This window comes from Lepisma saccharinum, chromosome 1 (genome assembly GCF_977018435.1).
Source record: "Lepisma saccharinum chromosome 1, izLepSacc3.1, whole genome shotgun sequence".
Taxonomy (NCBI): Eukaryota; Metazoa; Arthropoda; class Insecta; order Zygentoma; family Lepismatidae; genus Lepisma; species Lepisma saccharinum.
Genome location: NC_139229.1, coordinates 214,960,204 through 214,981,858, shown reverse-complemented (window position 1 = coordinate 214,981,858; position 21,655 = coordinate 214,960,204). Strand labels below are relative to the sequence as shown.

Sequence of the window (21,655 nt, the reverse complement as noted above, 5' to 3'; positions counted from 1 at the left end):
TTTTTACCTCATATAATCATGTTGACTCTCATTCATTTCCTTCGCCCCGTTTCACGGCAGTTAATCTTTACACATTTCGTTTTCTCGGCATAATTGCGAGAATAGCTAATTTCGACCGAACAATGAGGAAATAGATTGATCGAAGGGATTTGTTGCATGGATACTATCCGTGGTAGATCCTCTGATTTATAAAGGGACCACTGGCGCCTGGCGCATCTACAAGCGCCGCTGCGGTGCGCGCTCTACGTCGGATCCCTCTCCTCAGGCATGGTTGCCAGGAGTTTGTAACGAAATCTCGCCTTGTTGCGCTGAATTTTGGTTTTGTAGTTTTTATAATATAGAAACCTGTAGAAGCTTTTATAATCAGCAGGGCTGTATTGTTGACTCTTATCTGCATATGTATTGAATGTCAACCTATGTGTCAACGAATCGGAAACAGTTGTTTCATTCAAGGATGTACGAAGTACATCGATGCGTATATCGTACTTGAATGCATCTGCTGAGTACGTGAAGCACAGAATTGTTCGCCCTAAGCAAAAGTGGGAATAGAACTTTGTTTTGTTTCGTGGATTACATTGATTTAGTTTCTTTAACGTATCATTTCTGTCACTTCTGGCTAATTGCGACGTTGGAGATGAATGGTGCTAAGGTGACATAAGGGATAATCTCAAACACATGTGGACAACACAAGTCTCCACAGAGACTCCAAGCGCCTCGTTGACCTGCACCTACCGGCGTGTGCTACGCCGAAGTTTTGTTTCGTGTACGTAAACGTTAGTATAAATTAAATGCGAATCCCGTGTATAAACGAGTACGCTTGTTCATCATAGCTGTCTTGTCATCGTTACTGCTCGGAATAAAGTCCAAAGACATTGCTCAACATCCGAGTATACAACAAATGAAGTCTAAATACAGGGAGTACAGCAGACTGGAGTTATAATGCCACAAGTGCCAGAAGGATGAGCCAAGATTCGACCCGGAAACCTTAGAATGTTACTGCAATTAGCAAGGAGAATCCCTTACGGAATCTTTTATCAAGATACATGATACATCATGCCCTTCTTCCCGGTAGAGTACAGATACCATCGACTCGTAATTATAAGGGTGAGAATTTTATTCCCGTGAGAGATATATTTCAGTGGTTCAGAAAACTGCAAGTTTGGCCATAATTATTTTATCTGCGCATCGTAGTTGACAAACTTTGGCGTTAAACATTTGTATGAACTCGAGCTGGTTTGTTTTCTCCACTTCATGGCATTGTGGTTGTCGTAGCTACAATGCGGAACTAACTTATGTGTCGAATTAAGTGATTTTCCTACAAGCCGTATAATCAGTAGCAGCAAAATCTGAAAAAGAAACCGATTGCGAAATTGAATGTTTTTGAAGACCGGCAAACGTCACCAAAACAGAAACGTATAGTTCTGCGGTAACAAAATTCTGCGGATCCAAATATAAGTTCTTGCGTAACTTGATGTCATATAAGTAAATAGTTTATTGTGCACAGAAAAAAAAATTCAAAGCACCAGTGTTGGTGACAGTAAATTATCTTTCTTAATTTCTGTTCATTGCGATCATATTATATTTCTAATTCTAATCGCATGCATATAAAAACACCGAAAGTAAACCACACAAAGTTGACTTGAAGGCTCAAGAAGGAATTCTCTACAGATGTAATTGTCACAATTTGTATATCATAGCGACTCTCGAAAGGATAGAGGTTTTGCTTGGATCCAAGGCACCCAAGATGCACGGTTTTATTCAACGAAACAGAAATGCCTACATTGATAGGTGTTCAGACGAATTGTCATTCTTATTAAGCTTGTTGCCATGCAGTGTGCGCGTGCGCAGTGTGAGTCCGAGTAGAGTCGTGAGACGACGTACGTGTGTTGTACGCCTCGTCATATTCGTGTACATTTGTGTGGAACTCTTCATTATATTCAGTGTTTTTTACGTGCTTCATGTTATTAAAGTATAAGTTAATCTACATATATGTTTCATTTGTACCAGAGTGAAACTGACATACGCGAAACCACACACCCAGGAATTAGGAAGCTAATCAATAGGCTTCATTGTACCTTTCTGATTATCATCGATTTGCGTTTTTTTTTTCAGCCGTCAGTAAGTTTTTTTTTTTTTTTTTTTTTTTAACCCGATGTAGACCTTCCTCTTCTGGGGTTTGTGGTAAAGTGTGTCAGTCTCCTGAGCTTCCAGTTTGTGTGCTCAGATTCTGTGAGGACATTCCTCGCTTGTGGCACATTCATCTCATCTTGTTTAGTCCAGAAATAGAAGAGGAAGAGGATGGGTTATATATCTGAAACAAGTATACAGTGCATAGGAGGATCTTCTGTCGTCATTAGACTGAAGAACCTCTAGATATTGAACGATAACATTTTGCTTATCCACCAATTTCCAGCTAATTGCATCATAAATTGTCTCGATTAGTGTGCGCCCGTGAGAACCAGCGATCTAAAACGTGTGACTGTAATAAATCACCTAAAAATGGCAAGAGATCCTTGTTAGTAATTTTTATTTTTTCCAATTTTGTAGACAGACGAGAAGATTTGATTGAGTTACTTCAAACACCTTTCATATTTTCCTTTACCTGTCTTCATCGTCTAGCGGTTAGTTGAGTGAACTGAGGAGAAAGAAACACTAGTAACTCCTCTTCCGTAAGAACCATCGTGAATCGATGCACGCACTTCTTTCGTCCTTAATTTGCTATCCGAATGAACTAATATTGGCCGTATAACTTCGCAAGAAAGTTTCAATTGAACCTGATTATTACTTTCGTAGTATCACATTAGTAGTATCACTACGAATCTAGGCGCCCTAGGTGCGGTTTAAAGGTAAGGCATGGGTGGATGCTTCATTTTGTATCGTGTTAAACCCCCTCTTGGGTTTTTAGAGGTCGTTATCTAGGATGCCAAACTAAAGATACTCGCTTATAAGAGAGGTACTTTTATGCATGGGGTCACGCCCCTGAACAAGAAGGATAACTTGTACGACATTTAGACTTAAAGCACTTCCTTTGACTGGACTGGCAGGGACGTGTTATAAGAGAAAGGATGTTCGTTACCTCCGACTGTAGACGTGAAGATCGTCTCCGCCGGTTTTCCTATGCAGGCACGGTCCCTGAAATTAAACTCTTTTGGTGCACCACTCCTCGCGGTAACTCTTTTAGCGTAACAATCAATACTCGTACTATTCCTACTCTATGCCACTCCGACTATCTCTATCTCGAGATCTTTTCACGCGATCTATTTAAGCGAGATTCAAATTTCCGAACGTTGACCGGCTGTGCATGTTCTATCCTGCACCCAACCGTTCTCTGAGTTAATGCTGACTTTTGTTTTATTTCCTACCATTTCCTGTTAAACACCCGTGTCTGCTGATTCCTGATCTTTTTATGGTCGGCGGCATTATACGATATGTTCCTTCGTCTATTTATCAATTCTAATTTATCGCGACCATTGTAGATATGTAGAAAGTAACGTAGTGTAACCAAACATACAAATTGAAATTCGAACACTACCGTGGATAATCATGGTGATGAGGTTTGAAATTCATTTTGTATGCGTCAGACGCTGAGGTCAGAAGTTCAACCGCACTCCAATGAAGCTTTTTCAAAAATTGCCTGCTAGATGGGGAAGCTTGGCGAAAAGATTTAATTAGGGCCTTCTTCCTCGTAGATGGCAGCTGCTCGAGTCGAGAGGCGCGCTAGCGTGATGTGATTCAGCTAGCGAAGAGGTGTGATAAAGGACTAAGAGGGATTCGAGGTCATGTACTTCATGCAAGTACCCCCACTTCCTAACCAGCCGCTTCCTGCCCTCATATTATCGTAAATGTATGATAGTGCATCTTCTCAAATCGATCCATTCGGAATAGTTAGCAAGGTGCGCTACGACGACAGGGATCCCGGTTTTGAATCCCATCCTGGGCATGGGTGTTCTTTGTGAGTATCCCTCCATCACATCATATCAGTCATGTTCATCTTTTAGCTGCAAGTTGCAGAAGACTGACGCTAAATAACAAAAAATTAAATCAAATCCAACCACGATATACTCTGTATTCTGCAAGGTTCGCTTTCCCGCGCACATGTCTGTCTGCAATCAAGTATAAATTTTAAGATAAAGATAGTTCATGTTAGGTTCGTATGAACACTGTCCTGTTATAAGTACACTATACAGAGTGGTCAATTTAAGTTTTTTCTAGGTAGCCCTCTCCCTTTTAAAATCATTTCAGAGTAAACTTGTTTCTCTGGTATTTATAACGAAAAGTATACGTCAAACGAGAAGGTTAAATGTCTGAGGGCCTTCCCGATGGGGTAGTGGTAACGTCGTCGCCTTGTAATCAAGAGGTCCCGAGTTCGATACCCGGTGGAGGCGCGTAGTGGTTCGAATCCCACTTTAAATTGTAAATCCAGTCCCAATTAGCCTATCTGTGCATAAAGTGGACTTAAATCGAAACTCAAATCAATCAAACCTAAACTAGCTTCTGAACTTTATCTTTGGTTTCTTATGTCACTTTCGCAGCAGTTATTCATTCTTGTTCTACGCACTGTAAATTTTCTTATGCATTTTTTGTCGTGCATTGGTGGGCGCCTGACAAATATAGTAAAGCATAGAAAATAGCAAAACTATTGTATTTAAATTTAATATGCACGTACTTCTTATATGAGGAAAATAGATTTGCATATTACATTCGTTCGTGTGTAGGGGGCTATATGGGACTATATAAGATAATTATTTCATGGCAAGGTCAGCCATCGATTACTTTGAAACTGTTATATCTGTAGAATTACGAGACTAAGTACGAAAGGGTACTGAAGGAACGCTCTATTTATAGTTCAGAAACATAATTCCATTTTACGTCGCGTGTGAACAAACTTTGAGTGTCACTTGGAACTTTGACAATCTGTATTTTCACATTTTACTTGCGCCAAATTGTATTGTCGGGGTTGAAACGATGTACGTAGGTGTGCTTGCAAATGCGCTGTTTGCTTAGTTTGAGTTGATTGTTTTTTAAGTGTGAACAAATAAGAACTATGCACATATGTACGGATTTTATTTGCCATGCTGCGTTAATTATTTCCTTTTCGCACCACCTTCGAAAAGAAACCACCCCAGCGAATCGCAGTTTACAGAACTCACTTAAAAATATTAATAACCGCTGTATGACTGTTCCACCGTGACACTTCTATCTGGAACACACTAATGTCTGATCACTCAGTAAGCAAGGTGGTTGTTCAACTACTTGGCACTCAACTAAGCTAACCTCACCTCACCGACAATTGCTCACTTGTCCCGCGAGCAAGATTTCATTTCGCTCAGCAAGGTGTTAGTAGCGTCACTATGTAGCTTGACTGTCTGTGGTGATTGTTGATTTTTTTTATATTGTGGATCGTCGATTTTCTTCCCATTTTAGCAAATCACGACGATGAGGATCAGGAATGATTATTTGAAACTGATGAAGAACACCCACACAAGGACTCGAAACAAGGAACTTCGGAGACGAGGAAAGTCGACCACTTAATGCGCTTAATGAGGCAAATGTCATGGCGACACGGTCGTTTGTTGATGTCTGCGAGAAAAAATGCGTTGTAATGAAAGTATCTGTCTGAAGAAGTTCCCATGCTATCCGGTTGGCTGATGAATGACCCTTGCTTTTCACAGTAGAGCCGTCAAGTAAATAACAAGTCCGCTGAACGGGAGAAAACCTACTTTGCTCAATGCAGAGTATGTAGGTACAATCTTGTGCATCATGGACATTCGGTTTTGTACTGATTTTTAGTGTGCGTGTTTGGTTATGTGACGTTATTTTCGTACGTGTTTTAGGTTACTGGAGAGACTCAGCATGAATGATGATTGTGTGCAATAAAAAACGAATTGTTGTTGAGGTACAGAATTCCGAGAAACTTGGGTGACTACAAGAAGGCCTTTTTTTCCCCAACGACATGATTGATCACCTCATTTCGTTTCCATGGCACCGAAGGCGACTTTAGGTGTGTGGGACTCGACCAGAATTGTCCATAAGAATTGAAAAAAGTATGGGAAACTATGAGGTTTTAGTTTCTCAATCTGAGGAATTTGTCGTACATAGTCTGATTATAATAAATAGCGTAATGAGCAATATTACAATGAACTGTTATTCGGCATTGGGCCCTCTACTTCCTCTTTCTAACGTTAGGGACTATTCTGATTGGCATTTTTTTCTTTTTCCAGTTTCTGATATTGTGATAGAAACGGACGACTTGTACTTCCCGGAAAATTTATAATGCCAACATGCACTAACTTCAACTATCAGCGGAATTGAAATGTCTGCAAACCTACACACACACACTTCCATCTTTGCTTCATAGTCTGGTAATAGATACGGCGAGGAGCGAAATGCAAGTTTCATATCACGAAGGAAAGTGGCAGTTGTCAAGCGCCTGGGAGGATTGCTGAAACGTGAGCACTAATTATTTTGGGAACACGAGATGAGAAGCAGACGGAGAGAGAGAGAGAGAGAGAGAGAGAGAGAGAGAGAGAGAGAGAGAGAGAGAGAGAGAGAGACAGACAGACAGACAGACAGACAGACAGACAGACAGACAGACAGACAGACAGACAGACAGACACACACACACACACACACACACACACACACACACACACACACACACACACACAGACACACACACACACACACACACACACACACACACACACACACACACACACACGAAGCATTCGTACGTTTCTTGTTCACAGTTGTTTGTTCCCTGATGTAATGTAAACAGCGGACTTCGATGCGCTTGCATAGCTAGAGCGAAAGGAAATGCCGCGTCCATACTTAGGGCGTCTTTTTCGAGGTCTTTTTGCATTTACCTAGCGCCATTAAACTTATCACGTGTGTGTGTAGTAAAGATGGAGCAGATTAACCTGTACCATAAGGCTAATATCTAAAGATATTTATTGGTAAAATTGATAATAATTTTCCCGATTAGTTGTTTCTATGAATTAATCTGTAATTTATTTATTTATTTATTTATGCAAGTATTATCCTGCTGAAAAACAGCTGGCTGGTCTTAGTACAGCAGTACGTATACATGTAAATACAAAAAACTCAAAAATTTATAATTCAAGATTGAATGATAAAGATGTGACTGTACAAAAGAAATACTAAATACAATAAGAGGTACAATAAAATATGAATGATATATACATTAAAGTATACATGATAAGTCATTAAATAGGCCTGATGATTGATTAAAATACAATTGATCTTTAGGCTCGTTGGAAATCATTATAACTACTGACTATGGAGTTTAAAAACTCATTATATTTATAATCTGTGGATGTTGTCAATAACGACCCTTTAGTGTGTACTCGATACGGCGTAGCTCGTATAGATATTCTCGATAAAAGCGTAGGGACAGAGTAGTAGCCTTCTAAAATTTTCTCAACGAATTTTATGTCATTTCTGTTTCTTCTAGCTGAAAGGTATTCAACTTTTAATATTCTGTCATTCCGTTACTTTTTATGAACAGTTCATCTATTTTATTCTTGAAAACTTAGGAAAGTCTCATAAGAGCCATTGGTCACGTTCATTAATGAGATTAAGGTATCAATCGGCTTCTTCGTGACACATTTATAATTTTATATCGAATTGGCATAGTGTCGATATCGGTAAATTTTATACCGATACTTTATCGGTATCTACAAATAATTCATATCGTCCATCCCTGCTTTGGACAAAATCTGAGAGATCAGTGGTGTATCCTGTGTACATACACGTGTTATACATGATACACATGTTGCAGATGTGATGGTTTTAGTAAGGTGTCGGTAGTATCAATGTTAAAGATATTCTGCGATGGTTTGATGTAGTCAGATCACTTCTTGAAGTGACCTACATTAACGTTATTGATGCACAAGTTCAGTACTAAAATCAAGGCTAAAAAAAGTTTCGTACTTATTATTAAGAGAGAGGGAAACGCTATTGTGTGTGTCACTGTGCCACACATCTCGATCGCGGTCATGTAGATGATGTGATCATTAGGGAAAGGATTTGAAGATACAATGTTATGGTCCGGAAAGGGGGAAAAAGGTTCTAAAAATCGTTTAAAAACGGTGCAAAAAAAAGGTGCTGATAAAATGCCTTTATTCAATGCTCTCTTTTTCTGTACCTTCTGTATACAATGCGCGCGGACCGCATAGAGAACTGTGATTCTGCCGAATAGGTTTTGTTGAAGTTTGTGTTTTCTCTCGCGGGTTTTGCTACATTATCTTGGAAACTATTTGGGCTGCAATTATTATATTATTCCATTTTATAGCTCTCGTTCTGCTCTACAGAATGAGACCATAGGATTTTATACAGCTGCTCAAGAAAAGTAAAATCATTTATTTTTCTGTCCAATTTTTTTTAACAAAACGTGAAAGAAAAGGAAGGAAAAAGGTGCTGAAGCATGAAAGAGGTACCTGAAAAATTCAATTGAAAAATGATGATCATTGGCGTAGCAACATATCGCGGGGTCCTGGGTGAGATTAGAATGCAAGTCCCCAATCCATTCTTTGAATTTGAAATCTCAAAGTGGATCTATACAAAATCGTAGCTGCCCAATTTTCTCACGATGCCGGGTGGCCACCGGTCCCACACACAGGCAGAAATATCAGCAGAAAAGTTGTTACGCTTCTCCTTAGGAGACTCGATCCTGCGCGCGTCCCGTAGCCTTAGTCCGCACGGACACGGTGCGGGACTATACGTCAGCAAAGGTATTATGACATTTATTTGACGTATTTCTTCAAATTCCAGACGCGCCTTTTTCTCGGATCTTTGATCTTGAAAATTTAGGTGCGTCTTGGATTTTATGGCGTATCGATCCGAGTATATATGCATAAATATACAATGATATTAGTGTAATATAGAATGAAGTATTTGCACACTTCAGTAATTAAGTCGTCTCCATGATGTTTTACCGAAGTTCACCTATTGGTAAAAAAAATCACCTTTAAGGAAATTTTCTTTCCTTTAAATTTGTTGTTAGAACAATCAAAATTTCACAACATTGTCAGTCTATTTTTAGCAGTAAAGCACGAAAGGGAAACAAGAGAAAGAGGGTTTGTTGTTATGCTGTTTGCAGTAAATAGGTGGGTGGTCAGTGAGCCAGCTTTTGTAAAATGTACATTAAGCGGACGTTAAAAATGGAGAGACAGAATCCATCAATCATGTGATGCAGCACTTAAACATAAAGTTATTTTGTGTGCTGAGGAATTTGGAAACCGTGAATCTGGTCAGCGATTTACTATACGTGAAGTGCCCATTCGTCCTTGGAGAGATCAACTACAAAGCTCAGTCGTCATCAGCCTCTCTATTGTACATGGGAAGAAGTGGTACAGATTCCTGCCTGTGGGCTGTTAGTCCATTCTTCCTGCCACTCCTGGATGATCTGGGAGTCTAATTCTGCAATGATAGGGGTAGATCTGAAATTATTATGTAAACTCTCTCTTCTTGGCCTTCCTTGAACTAGTATTTAACAGCTCTCTGTTTGATTATTTTGTCGATAGGCTATATCCCTGTAATTGTCGACGTTGTTCGAAATTCACTTGTCATTATAATAATAGCATTCATTGGTGCTGATCTTATTTTTGTTACATAAAAAAAGGTAAAGTGCTCCCCTGTGCATAGCACAACGCCATGAAGGCGTATAGCGGGTGTGGGGGTAAAGCCCCACACTTCCTTGATCCGGTCGTAAGTGGGGGTGATGTGATCAGCATCACGCCCCTGACCGCCTTTACCCCCAGGGCTTCCCCCAGGTACCCATGTTATTCGACACTGGGTGGGCGCCGGGGCCGCTTCCAACGTTAGAAAAGTTCCCGGATTTGAACCGGCCGGGGATCGAACCGGGGACCTTGAGCATGGTAGTCAGACGCGTTACCGACTGAGCCACCGCGGCCACCTTTTTGTTACATAGGTTGCACATTTTTGGAAGTCTACCCAGATTAGTGCGCCATAAGAAACAATCGCGTTGTAGATTGTAGATTTTTACAAGCGACATTGGAAGTCTGTGTGTTCGAACCTATTATTGCCAATATTTATTAACTACAGACTCAGCTTTTGTAGTTACGTAATTGTTGTGATTGTTGCATATTTTCTTGCAGTTTTACATATTATCTTCCTTTACTATCATAAGATTATTTCCTATGAGATTTATTGGTTGTCTATTACCATTCAGCTTACTCTCGAGGATTCTAAAGTGGGTCTTCTGGGTAGCAATGGTCAATCATGCAAGTCCTCGAGAGAGTTTATTGTAATCCTGGACTATTTTTCGAACTCTATTGTTGAATTACCTTCTATTAAAATTATTACGTCGCGTGCATGGTCTAGTGTGCTTTTGATCTCCTAAATATTCCCTAATGTTTCGAGAGATGGCTCCAAGTTTAGATTCCACAATTCGGTACTTACTGGTAGCATGGATCTATGTGAACATCCTTGTGTTGTTAATTTTGAGGCCCTGAAATTATGACATCTGATAATGCTTTGGTTTCGGCGCAACAGCTCTCCATAATTCTACCAATGGTTCCCGGGCAATCCAGGTCTCTTAAGGTCCTGAAAAGATGTGGCAAATAGCGTTGGTACAGGTAGATGTCAGTTCAAAGCCTCACAACTGCGTCAAAGTCTCTACCATTTGTGAGGGCCTCTTTTTTCAGTTGGAAGAGGGACGAAAGGCCATTTGTACCTTACAGCCTTGCGCCGGAGAACCAACTGCAACCCACACAATATGCCGATTGCATCTGTGTATAACAAGATCTCGCTTCATGTCCACTGCGATCTCTTGTAATACATGAAATATTTATTTCTTTTGAGTCTGCAAATACTGACATATGTAAATCTAATGTAATAAAAATTGCATGAAGCAAAAGAAGTACATTCATTCAAATTAACCTACAAGCTTAAGGAATTACTTCGCAGACCCAAAAGGAAGAACCGTTAGTGGTCTTACATTACATACCTACTATCTGCATACCTACTTACTGGCTATCAAGACTTGCTTCGTTACATACCTACGTTTAACTGAAGTGACATGGGAAAATCTCATGGATTAATGTAATTACTGTAATTGTACTGTCGCAAAGTTTACAACAGCTTGACAACAGTGGTGTTGAGTAAGCGTAGAACCTTCCCGACAAGGTAGTATTGCAAAGCTGACGAACTCGTACTAACTCGGAAAACGTCGTGTACTATCACAGACTAGTATATAGAGCCATCGCAGAAGCAGGCTCAATCATTGACCTACGTGGAACTTCCACGACGTCTCCTACCAGACAGGTAGGGAGGAACCTTATCGGGAGCGGTCGTACAGTTTTACTTGCCATCCAAATAACAAGTATCCACGATATAGTGTTGAAACGTAACGTGTAAAATGCTTTTAATTTTTAATGAAACTGCCTTGGTCAGCAACTGTAGTGTATTCAATATGGAACCAAGGCTTAATCATGTTTCCTCGAGACTCCAAGTTACTTCAGGCAAATCCTCTGTGTTATCTTTTGTACACTATAATAAGCTACTGTCAGCAAGGCAAATAGAAGATGAAGATATTAAGTAGCATTCTAAGCTAGACATCAGCGGCGATGGGACTCTATTAGTTCACTAGTGCCATCTTACTGAAATATGGTTGGCAGATCTTGGCACTCTAAGACCTGTTGGCTACAGGGTTTATCTATTTTATAGACAAACACATTTGAACTCATATAGCATTAAAAAGGGTCCCGTGTTTGATTGCTTGCCTGGGAATGGGTGATCTTTGTGAGTGTCTCGTCATCTTCATCTTCGCGAGTAGCCAAAAGTGTCAGAAATGCAAAGAAAAATAAGCCAAATCAATGTAGTATTAATAATATAAACACGCCGGCTCGGTGGCCGAGTGTGTTAAGTGGTCGTCTTTCTATCTTGCCACAGGAGTTCCCGTGTTCTAATCTCGATTTGGGCATGGGTGTCCTTGAAAGTCCTTATTAATTTAATCACATCATCACTCATCCGCATGGTCGCTATTAACGAAAAATTGCAAGAAAGCAACTGAAAATAGTAAAATTCAAAACTTACGTACTATCCTGCAGATGGCAGTAGAATAGAATTCTTATACGTGTCGTTCATTCATTCATTCATTCCTTTATTTGGAACCTAACAGCTTTTATGCCGTTTTTTGTCCATAACAATACACATATAAAATGAACACAATTGTTTTACATTAAAATTATCAGTCCATCCCCCCTATTTTACAGATATTAGATTTTTTTTTTAAGAACACTTTGCCTTTTACAATTGTATGTTACACTTCCTTAAAAATGATAACAAACTATACCCAATTCTCACATCTGGATTAACAACTAAACTTAACAAATTTGTTGGAAATTGAACCTTTAGATTATTTAAAGTTTTATACAAGATACTTCTCTCTCTATTATATTTTGAGCATTCCAGTATTATATGTTGTGCATCTGCACTTTCCCAGCCACATTCACATTTCTTACTGTTCGTTATTCCAATTTTGGATAAATGTTGCCTAGTACACAAATGCCCCGTTCTCAGCCTATTAATTAATACAATTACATTTCTTGTAGCACTTACATGATGAAACCATGGTTTTTGTGTTTCGAATTCAGCAAATGGTCTGTATGATTCTCCAACTGTTGTAAGTTCATTTCGACACCAATCAAACCATTCATTCAGAATTTTCTTCTTTACCCCAGGGAGAAGATCCGTATAGTATAATGATAAGTTCGTAATATTTGGAAGACGCACTGCTTTCTTTGCACATTCATCTACATGAGAATTACCTGTAATATTACTATGAGCTTTAACCCAAGAAAACTCAATGGTTTTTCCAGATTTTTGTATTGTTTGAACTAATTGTATGCAATTTATAATATAAGGGGATAATTTGTAAAGACTCTTGTAAGAAGATTTAAGAGCCTGTAATACACTTTGCGAGTCAGTAAGTATTAAGAACTTTTGTAAATTTAATTTTTGGACATATATTAAAGCTTGGTAAATTGCGTAAGATTCTGCTGTAAATATTGAACAGTCTTGTGGAAGCCGAAATAATAGGTCTGTTTTATGTTGTGGATCGTACACTGCACATCCAACTCCTGACTCACTTTTAGATCCATCTGTGTATATGAAATAAAAACTTGGCCATTGCGTAAAATATTCCGATATGTGCGAATAACGAGGGAAATGAATATTATCCAGAGACTGTTGAGGATAATCTAATGAAAAAACAGGCCGTGAACGCATCTGTAGAACATCCTGGTATTCTTGACAAAACGAATTATACAATTCTATCCACATAGCAGATTTTCTGTTTGTTATTTTTCCCGTTTCATATAAGTGTATCATATTTGTTAGTACATTGTTGAAAGGATGCTCACAATATGATTTCACTTTGAAGAGCATATTTGCTGCTAACATCTTCTGTCTACATGAAATGGAACATTCACCCGCTTCCATGTATACTACTACGTTTGGAGTGCTGTTCATAACGCCTAAACATCTTCTCAAGAATTTCCTCTGTATGACATCAATGGAATTCAATTTTCCTTCTGTCAAGTTACACATTGCCAGTAGAGAATAATCTATCATAGGCCGAAAATAATTCTTGTAAAATAAAAGCATAACTCGAGGATGACATCCCCACTGAGTATTTGCTATTGCTTTGAACAAATTAAACACTTTTTCTGATTTGACTTGTATTGCTTTAATTTGGTCCTTCCAAGTTAGTTTTTCATCCAAGATGACACCTAAATATTTTACTCTGGATGTAATGGGAATTCTTGTTTTTCGGGACATTGAGTGAACTATTGGAGGTGTTCCCTTTTTACTAAAAATTGTAATATTAGATTTTTCCATTGAAATGGAGAGTTTTTTACTTTCAAGCCACTTTTGCACTTCCAATATTTGTTCCTCTAAAACAGGAAAATCAGTATGAATTTGTGTCGTGGACATATAGATACAGATATCATCTGCATATTGAAGATAATTAACTGTTGGAATTAATTTCCTTTTCATCCCGATCATATATATGTTGAATAACAAAGGACTTAAAGGACTTCCTTGAGGTAACCCTTTGCAGGCTGAATACAGTCCTCTACTTTCACTGAAAAAGTGGAAATATACAGATCTTTTAGTGAGTAACTTCCATAATATCAAAACATAGTTGTGAGGTATTTTTAGCTGTTGTATTGTTTGGATTAGGATATTAATATCTACATTATCATAAGCTGCGCTTACATCTAAGAATGCAGCTAGTACAATTCTGTTTCTTTTCAGTGAGTCGAAAATATACGAGGAAAGAGTGATTAATCCGTCTTGGCATCCTAATCCCTTTCGAAATCCTATTTGTTCGAACTGAAATATAATTTGGCTTTCTAAAAACCATTCTATTCTTTTTTGTATCAGTTTCTCAAATATCTTTCCTATAACTGACGTCAAAGCTATAGGTCTATATGATTTACCTACTTGAGGGTCCTTGCCTGTTTTTAAAATTGGAATAATCAACTGTTTGGACCAATCTTCTGGTACTTTTCCATTATTTAAGAATTTATTAAAAATTGTGCACATCGCCGTTAACGCTACATCTGGAAGGTGATTAATCATCGAATAAGTAATTCCATCCATCCCTGGAGCAGATTCTTTACTGTTGCCGATGATTTCATAGATTTCCTCTTTTAAAATTGGAGTTGCAAAACCTTTCGCCGAACGTAGTTTTGATGTGTAACTACATAATTCATTTGGTGTTTCAATTACTCCGTCTGACACTGTAGGTATGAGGTTCTGAATAAATTCAGTCTTCCAATTTGATTTCAAAGGGACCACATTTGCTGCACGAGGATTTTTGAGCGACCTAAACTTATTCCACACATATCCTAATTTCATGCTTGGGTGTAAATTTTTACAAAATAATTTCCATGATTTTCTTTTTGCTTTTATGCATAATCTCTTTGATTTGGCCACAGAGCGTCTGAATGCTATCCAGTTCTCCGGATTTGGTTGACGTGAGTATACGTGTCGGGTCGTCAGTTTTTGAATGTAGTTTCATAGCAACTGTAACGAGCTTCAACAATTAACAATTACTGTTGAATGTTGAACATTGTTGTGCTCATATAAAAGTCTTAGGTTACGTTTACGTACAAAATAATCTAGGATGTAAAAGAAGTATTTTCGAACTTAAAGAAAGTAAAGATTGAAACTGCTTTACCTTTTGTAATGTAGCATTTTGACTTTGTTGCTCATTACTTGTATCAGTTCATTTTGAATTTCAATATTGTGAATAATAATTGTGAACTTCATTTCATTGTATACAGCTACCGGTTTATTTAAAATACCAAAGATTTGACATCTGATTCATATAGTAACTTTTAACTTGAATTTAAAGCCGTTTTAGTTTTATTAGCCCTTTTCATTTTTTCTCACTTTTTTTATTGCATTTTAAAAAATAAGCCTCATGGGACCCTTCATGTTCGATGCCCCAGGCCCACTTCGCACCCTCTTTGCTACGCTTCTAGTGAGGACGTAGACTGAAGGAGTGAAGTAATCGATCGAGATTCTTTGTATGTTGTAAGGGAGTAAGATATAAATTTTGATCAATACTCATTTCTGAAATTCGACTTTCTTTTTTCTTCTGTATCTTACTACACATGCAATTGAAAATAACTGCCATACAATATAAACATTAAACAATGTTAATAGTTTAAGTATTTTTCTCTCTTTTGTTTACTGTCTCAAATTAACATTTTTTGTCTTCTGAAAAACCATGATATGAATGACTGAAAAATATTTTTAAACGCATTGAGAAAAACAAATCTTCATACTATTAATGGAAAAATCATATTTTCAAGCAGGTTCTACTTTTTAAGGCATGAAATCGAGTATGAAGCCTGACTTTGTTCCATTTCGGCGAAGTGGGTTAAGGCGTTTCGCTATGATGGGCTTACAACTTAACTCACTTGCTGCGGTTGGTGCACGGGACTTATTTTGTACCTTCTTGCTTTGTTTTTCCGTCACGTGTCTAATTGCAACGATAAATGGTGATGGAAATGAAAACGCCCAATGGCGAAAGCAGCAGAGGGGAGGGATATGATGAACTATCTGTTGAAATACTGGGGGAAAATGTCTTAACCTTACACATTACTACAAAAGATTAAATATTGTATATGAAGGTCTGATATTTCCCACACAATGTAATGTCGGAAGAATGTACGATGCAATATTGTGTGTAGTATATTTTTAGAACAGCGTACTATCATGAAGACCTTCATGGTGAAATATGAACCTCTGACAATAATCCAACACAATAATAAACATGAAAATAAATGAGTGTAAAATGCGAGAACTAAAAAAAATATATGATGTACATTTTAACAGTTATTCCAAATAAATAAATGTTTTTATTAAGCTTTGAGAATTCCAAAAACGAGATTTTTGTGGACGAAGTCACACAATGTAAAACTCGATAACTAAAATTTTCCCCTACTTCCCTACTACTTGAACAAGAGGTGTAAAAGTTAATAATCAAGTGGAATAAGTAGCGTATGTATTTTAGTATACATATTAACTCTATGAAATGTAAAATTTGAAACAGCTGTGCTGCAATTGCTCCCTCTGGTGGATCAACTAGTAGTCTCATGAATAGCTCAGCCCCTTCTCCATTTAGATATTTCTGACGAGATACTTCGTGTTTGTTCTTTCTCGATATTTTCTATAAATACATAACATAAAGATAATATTTCATATTTAAGGCTTATATACCTGTGCTTGGATTTGATAAAATTGAATATGTGGAGATCTAAAATTATGTTGAGTTCTGGTTAAGATTTGTTCACTTTGTTTCTTAAGAATTACATTCTTGTATGCGTGAAGCTTTGTAAAAATATTAAATATAGTAATGTGGCCATACAGGATGAAGTCTGAAGCATTATTTTTTACATGCATTAATCAAGTCTAAATATCTTGTTAAAGTACAGCTTCAGTTTTCATCTAAACCGGCCTTGTGGTGAGGTTTTTTCATTGATTAAAAATATATATTTTTCTTAATTTTGCAACAATACCTAAGTAGGGGGCGATTACGTAAATGTAAAGAAAAAGGGAAAAAATAAGTCATGAGAGAGGAAAGAGAAAGTAATGAATTGTGGATTTGTAATTGTGGTACATACCCTGTGACCGTCTGATTCAAGTTCTTGTGACGTGTTGACATGCGTCACTGAGTTGAATCATCGTTGGTAAGATGATCAAATCAGAGCGGGACGAACCACAGTTTTTATTATTTATCGGTTGAGCAGAACAAAACGGGTCGCGCTCCCAGATTCTACGTCGAGATTTTCCAAATCGAACCTTTGTAATTTCCATACGCCTGGAAACCCCGCATCGTAGTCACGTGGTTACGTCCTCCGAGTCGATAGTGTGGCCACGCTCCTACAGTGCTCTCTGCACCGAAGCCGAGTGAGGATCTGTCTGATTTGAGCCAAGTCGCGACGACTTGATCCCGCGTGTTGTGCGTGTGTGTGCGTCATGTGATTGATGAGTTGAAGCATGTCGTTCGATTGCTTGAGCTTTCCCGTCCCGTCGGGCGTGATGGGGATGATGAAGATGATGATGATGTGTCTTCCCGGTTATGTTGCAAGATCTTGTTCTGTGCCCGCATACTAGATTTTGTCGGAGCTATCCTGCTGTGTTCTTCGCTAGTGATAATGGAAGGTTGGAGGTTCGTCGTGATTTCTGGGCGGAGGTTGATGTTGGTAGGAGTCACGCTTGGCCACGATTACAGGACTGTAGTAAGTACAATATTATTTCCATACCTGCAGTTACACAGGTAGAGTGAAGTGAAAATGTGGGTTGCATTCTTTTAGGGCATCCAACCCCTGTAGTTAGGTGACCAAAATCACACGACGGATTGGCGCATTGCATACCTGTAAGGATACCCTGGGATGAATACTTCGATAAGGCATTTAATTACACGTTCTTTTTCTGGCGTATCATTTCACGATATTCTATTGGTGTGTCATCCCCAACCTTTCTTTGCTCTCCATCATTACCCGTAAAATCTGTAAAAATCCCGATGCGAGAAACTGAAATTCAGAATTCACTTTCTGCTTTATTTTGCCAATAACCTGCAATTAATTTTACTCTGTAACTATACTAGAAGCAGCATTCTAAGTTGACGAAATATGATCATGTAAATGTCTTCCTTGCTGAAGTGCACAGTTTTTCCCAGGGCAATGAACTGCTATCCCGTAGTTTGGATATTTAACAATTGTCTATCAAGAAATTGTTATAAATCGATAAAACTGAAGATATTTCGTTTTATGCAGTGAAATCTAATAAAGTCCTGAATTTCGCGAAACTCTCTCTCTCCTTCTTCAAATTTGCATTTTTTTTATACGAGCTTTATGAAGTTTTAGCGTTTAACGGTAACGATTTAGCGTTTGGAATGTGTATCTAACAATATATATTTATGATATGGTTGTTGACGTGATCTCCATAATTTGAGAAACTCGTGCCCTAAGCTGCAAACACGTATAAAACCTGTGTAAAATTATTATTGGAATACGCATTTCTCTACAGGTAGGCTGTTTGAAATCACTTCCAGGGACGAAAATTGATAATCTTCGAACGAAGGTTGAAAGGAGAATGTGAAAGAAATCGCGAAGAGGGAGAGATTCGCGGACAACAGTCGGATATTGTCGGTTATAAAACCACTTTGTAGTAGCAAAGTAAGAGCCTCAGGGAATGTCCATCCCACATTCGTTACTGTAAATACTGGAGAGAGCAGTGGATTTACTGCTCTAACCACAGTGATTCGCATCGCAAAACACAAGCATTGACAGGGTTTCGTATTACACACGCCCGTTGATGATGTCAAGCCAGTCGGTTCACGTATGCAATCCTAGTAGTTAATTGATGCTACAGATCACGACACTATGAACGCATGCATAAATACAGATTTTGTATATTAATGAATGACGTTTTTACTTGTATTGGCGGTAGGTCATATTATGCAGCTCTCCTCAATGCTAATTTTTTCTATTTATATTTATCTCCGGTTTATTTACCATTAATGCGTTACAGTTTTTAATTATTTTCCAAATTGGAGATAACTTTACACATTGGTTTGTGATTTTGGTACGTAAAACAATTGTTTGAGCTGGTTTTTATGGGAGATATAAGTTGTTACTTAGATAAAAGATCAGACAGAATATGGGCTATCTCAAGAATTTAGAATGAATTCATGATCTGCCACATTACAGATGGATACTTTATAACTTATCAAACACGGGAAACATGTGGATGTTTTAATAATGCTACGCAGCAAATTACAAAAGCAAGGTTTTTTGTACACTCGATTCATGATATGGTGGATGTGCTCTTTATACTCTAGCTTGCTGTCGTACATGACAGTAACGTGTGCGATTTTCTTTTTACTTTTGTTATTTGTTAAATTGAACAAATTATTGTTTTATAGTTTTCTTCGTCTCCTTAAAATATCGCGCACGAGTTTTTCCCATCGGAAAAACCTTATAGTAGGTTTTGCTTAGTAGGTCAGTCGTTTCTGAATGAATCAAGCCTGCAGTGTCTCTAGTTCATCAGTGAATGTGGAAAACATTGGGTAAAGACGTAGAAGATTGATTTCGACAGCTTATTCTTATATGATTAGATTTGTATCCGTTAGTGATGGATCTAAGGGCTGTAGAGGACACATCACAAATGACACCGAGTGTGCAAATGTCCTTCAGGCATGCCTGATGAAAGCAGTGTTCTGACTGCAAATCTGAAGAGGTGAACCGATGTGATTTATGCGCAGAAATTTCTTGGAAAAGGATTACGTTCCGTAATCTGTACAGGAAACTGAATCCGGGATGTCTCGTTTATAATAGATTGAAATTAGCTACAATTCGGGCTGTAGGACGTGTTAATAAATAACTAACATTACTGCTGGAAGGTGTCAAGTGTATCTCTGTAACGACGTTAATAATTCTGGACTTACTTCACCTACTATCCCAGGATCAAGCTCTGGGATGAGCTTGGGCTTTTATTTATGAGTGTCCTTTCACTTATTCTACTTAATCATTTTCTTCCTCATCATTCAGATGAGCCGAATGTGCTAAATAAGACAAATTCAAATACAAATGATGCTTATAAAGTCTACGGATAGTTCAGCAATGGGTTCTATGTACACATTTGGTCACAATATGAGTAATCGTAGGCGTTAGACCAAATACAGCGATGGTGAATAAAATCTATCTCCGTATGAGAAAAGTGTAAGGATAATCATATGTATCTAATTTCTAACGAAATATAGAAATTAGTAATGGGATGTGGTGAATTGTTGGGGATTGAAATTTTTCCTTAGCCGCCTTGGATTATTAATAATAGGATTATTATATTTTGACATATTTATTTGTTTTCGTGCATGTATTCTTTCACGATTACTTCCGTTTTGTATAGTTGACTTGTCAGCAAGAAACGGTGGTGGTGTGTAATCGGTATTTCTTCTGACTGCTACGCGGGAGACCCGGGTTCGATTCCCGGTGTGGGTGATCTAGGGGTCGGAATTTTTCTGTCCTTGTCCCCACCTCAAATAAATCCTACGGGTACAGGCGGCCGGAGCGTGGTGCTGATCGCATCACCTTCAAAATGAGAGATCGAAGAATGTGTGGGGCTCTACCGCCACATTCCCTATATGTGGCTCATGGCATGTGCAAAGTGCACGGGGAACTATATAGATATATATTTGCATAGTAGTTACAGTTTTGTGTCTGTATGAGACTTACTATTGTAGTGAATTGAAAAAAAGAAATGTCTGTTGTCTGAAGTGACCTAAGCTGTTAATCATCCTCTACTTGGCCGTACCAAGGACTGGTGTTATGGTGTGTACTTTAAGGATTAAGAACTCATATTTACTTGCCTTCAATGATTAAGAACTCATATTTTCTTGCCTCTAGCCTTGTTTTTTCTTTCTTTAAACTTTAACATTTTCTCCACCTCATCCATTTGGTCAGTGACGTCAATTAGGGGAGGCTAGGAGGGGGGGCTGTTGCCTCGCACCTTTTGCCACTTTTGCCCCTGCATTATGCTAAACCTTATCTACCACCCAGTTTTGGAACCCAATCGCCGCCACTGCATTTGGTAGAAAGAATTAGAAGAATGTCGAATTTTTCACGTTGTTGACATTTTATTATTCATTTTAACATATTCTACATAATTACTGTTTGATTTTACTGATATCACGAGATATGTCAGAAAAATGTATTTGCAGAAGGTATTGAAACTGAATTTCAGAGAATGGTAACGGCCAACAGGAAGAATTACTTAAAACCTACGTCCTTCTTATCCTCACAGCAGATACAGCTATTATTTACCTGCAGATAATGTCATAACTGGTTGTCTTATCAAGAAATAGTGATACGCTACTAGAATTTACCGTGTATTCTTGAATGAAAACCATTGATCAGCGAGTGTGTAAATTCTGCAGAAGAATTTATGAAGTGGAATTAATAAAGAATTAGACATGTTTTACGAAGAATTTTTATTGCATACAAGTGTACAAATGTAATAAACACTCAATCTTAGTTGTTGAAGAACATTTGACAGGTCCGCGAAATAGGCGTGCTTATCTTACAACTAC

The 21,655-nt window shown here is 38.1% G+C and overlaps 1 protein-coding gene across 2 annotated transcripts in view; it reads left to right on the top strand.

Annotated features, from left to right (window-relative positions):
* Window positions 1–21,655, top strand: part of MCU (mitochondrial calcium uniporter) — an 809,713-nt gene that overhangs the window by 224,548 nt on the left and 563,510 nt on the right. Inside the window, exon 1 of one of the 2 annotated variants that reach the window (XM_083112072.1) lies at window positions 17,469–17,804. The exons of the other annotated variant lie outside the window; for it this stretch is intronic. Within the exon in view, the coding sequence (XP_082968198.1) occupies window positions 17,721–17,804 (84 nt within the window). The 5' untranslated portion in view covers window positions 17,469–17,720. Of the gene's footprint in view, window positions 1–17,468; window positions 17,805–21,655 lie in introns of those variants that run through there. 2 annotated transcript variants of the gene reach the window in all.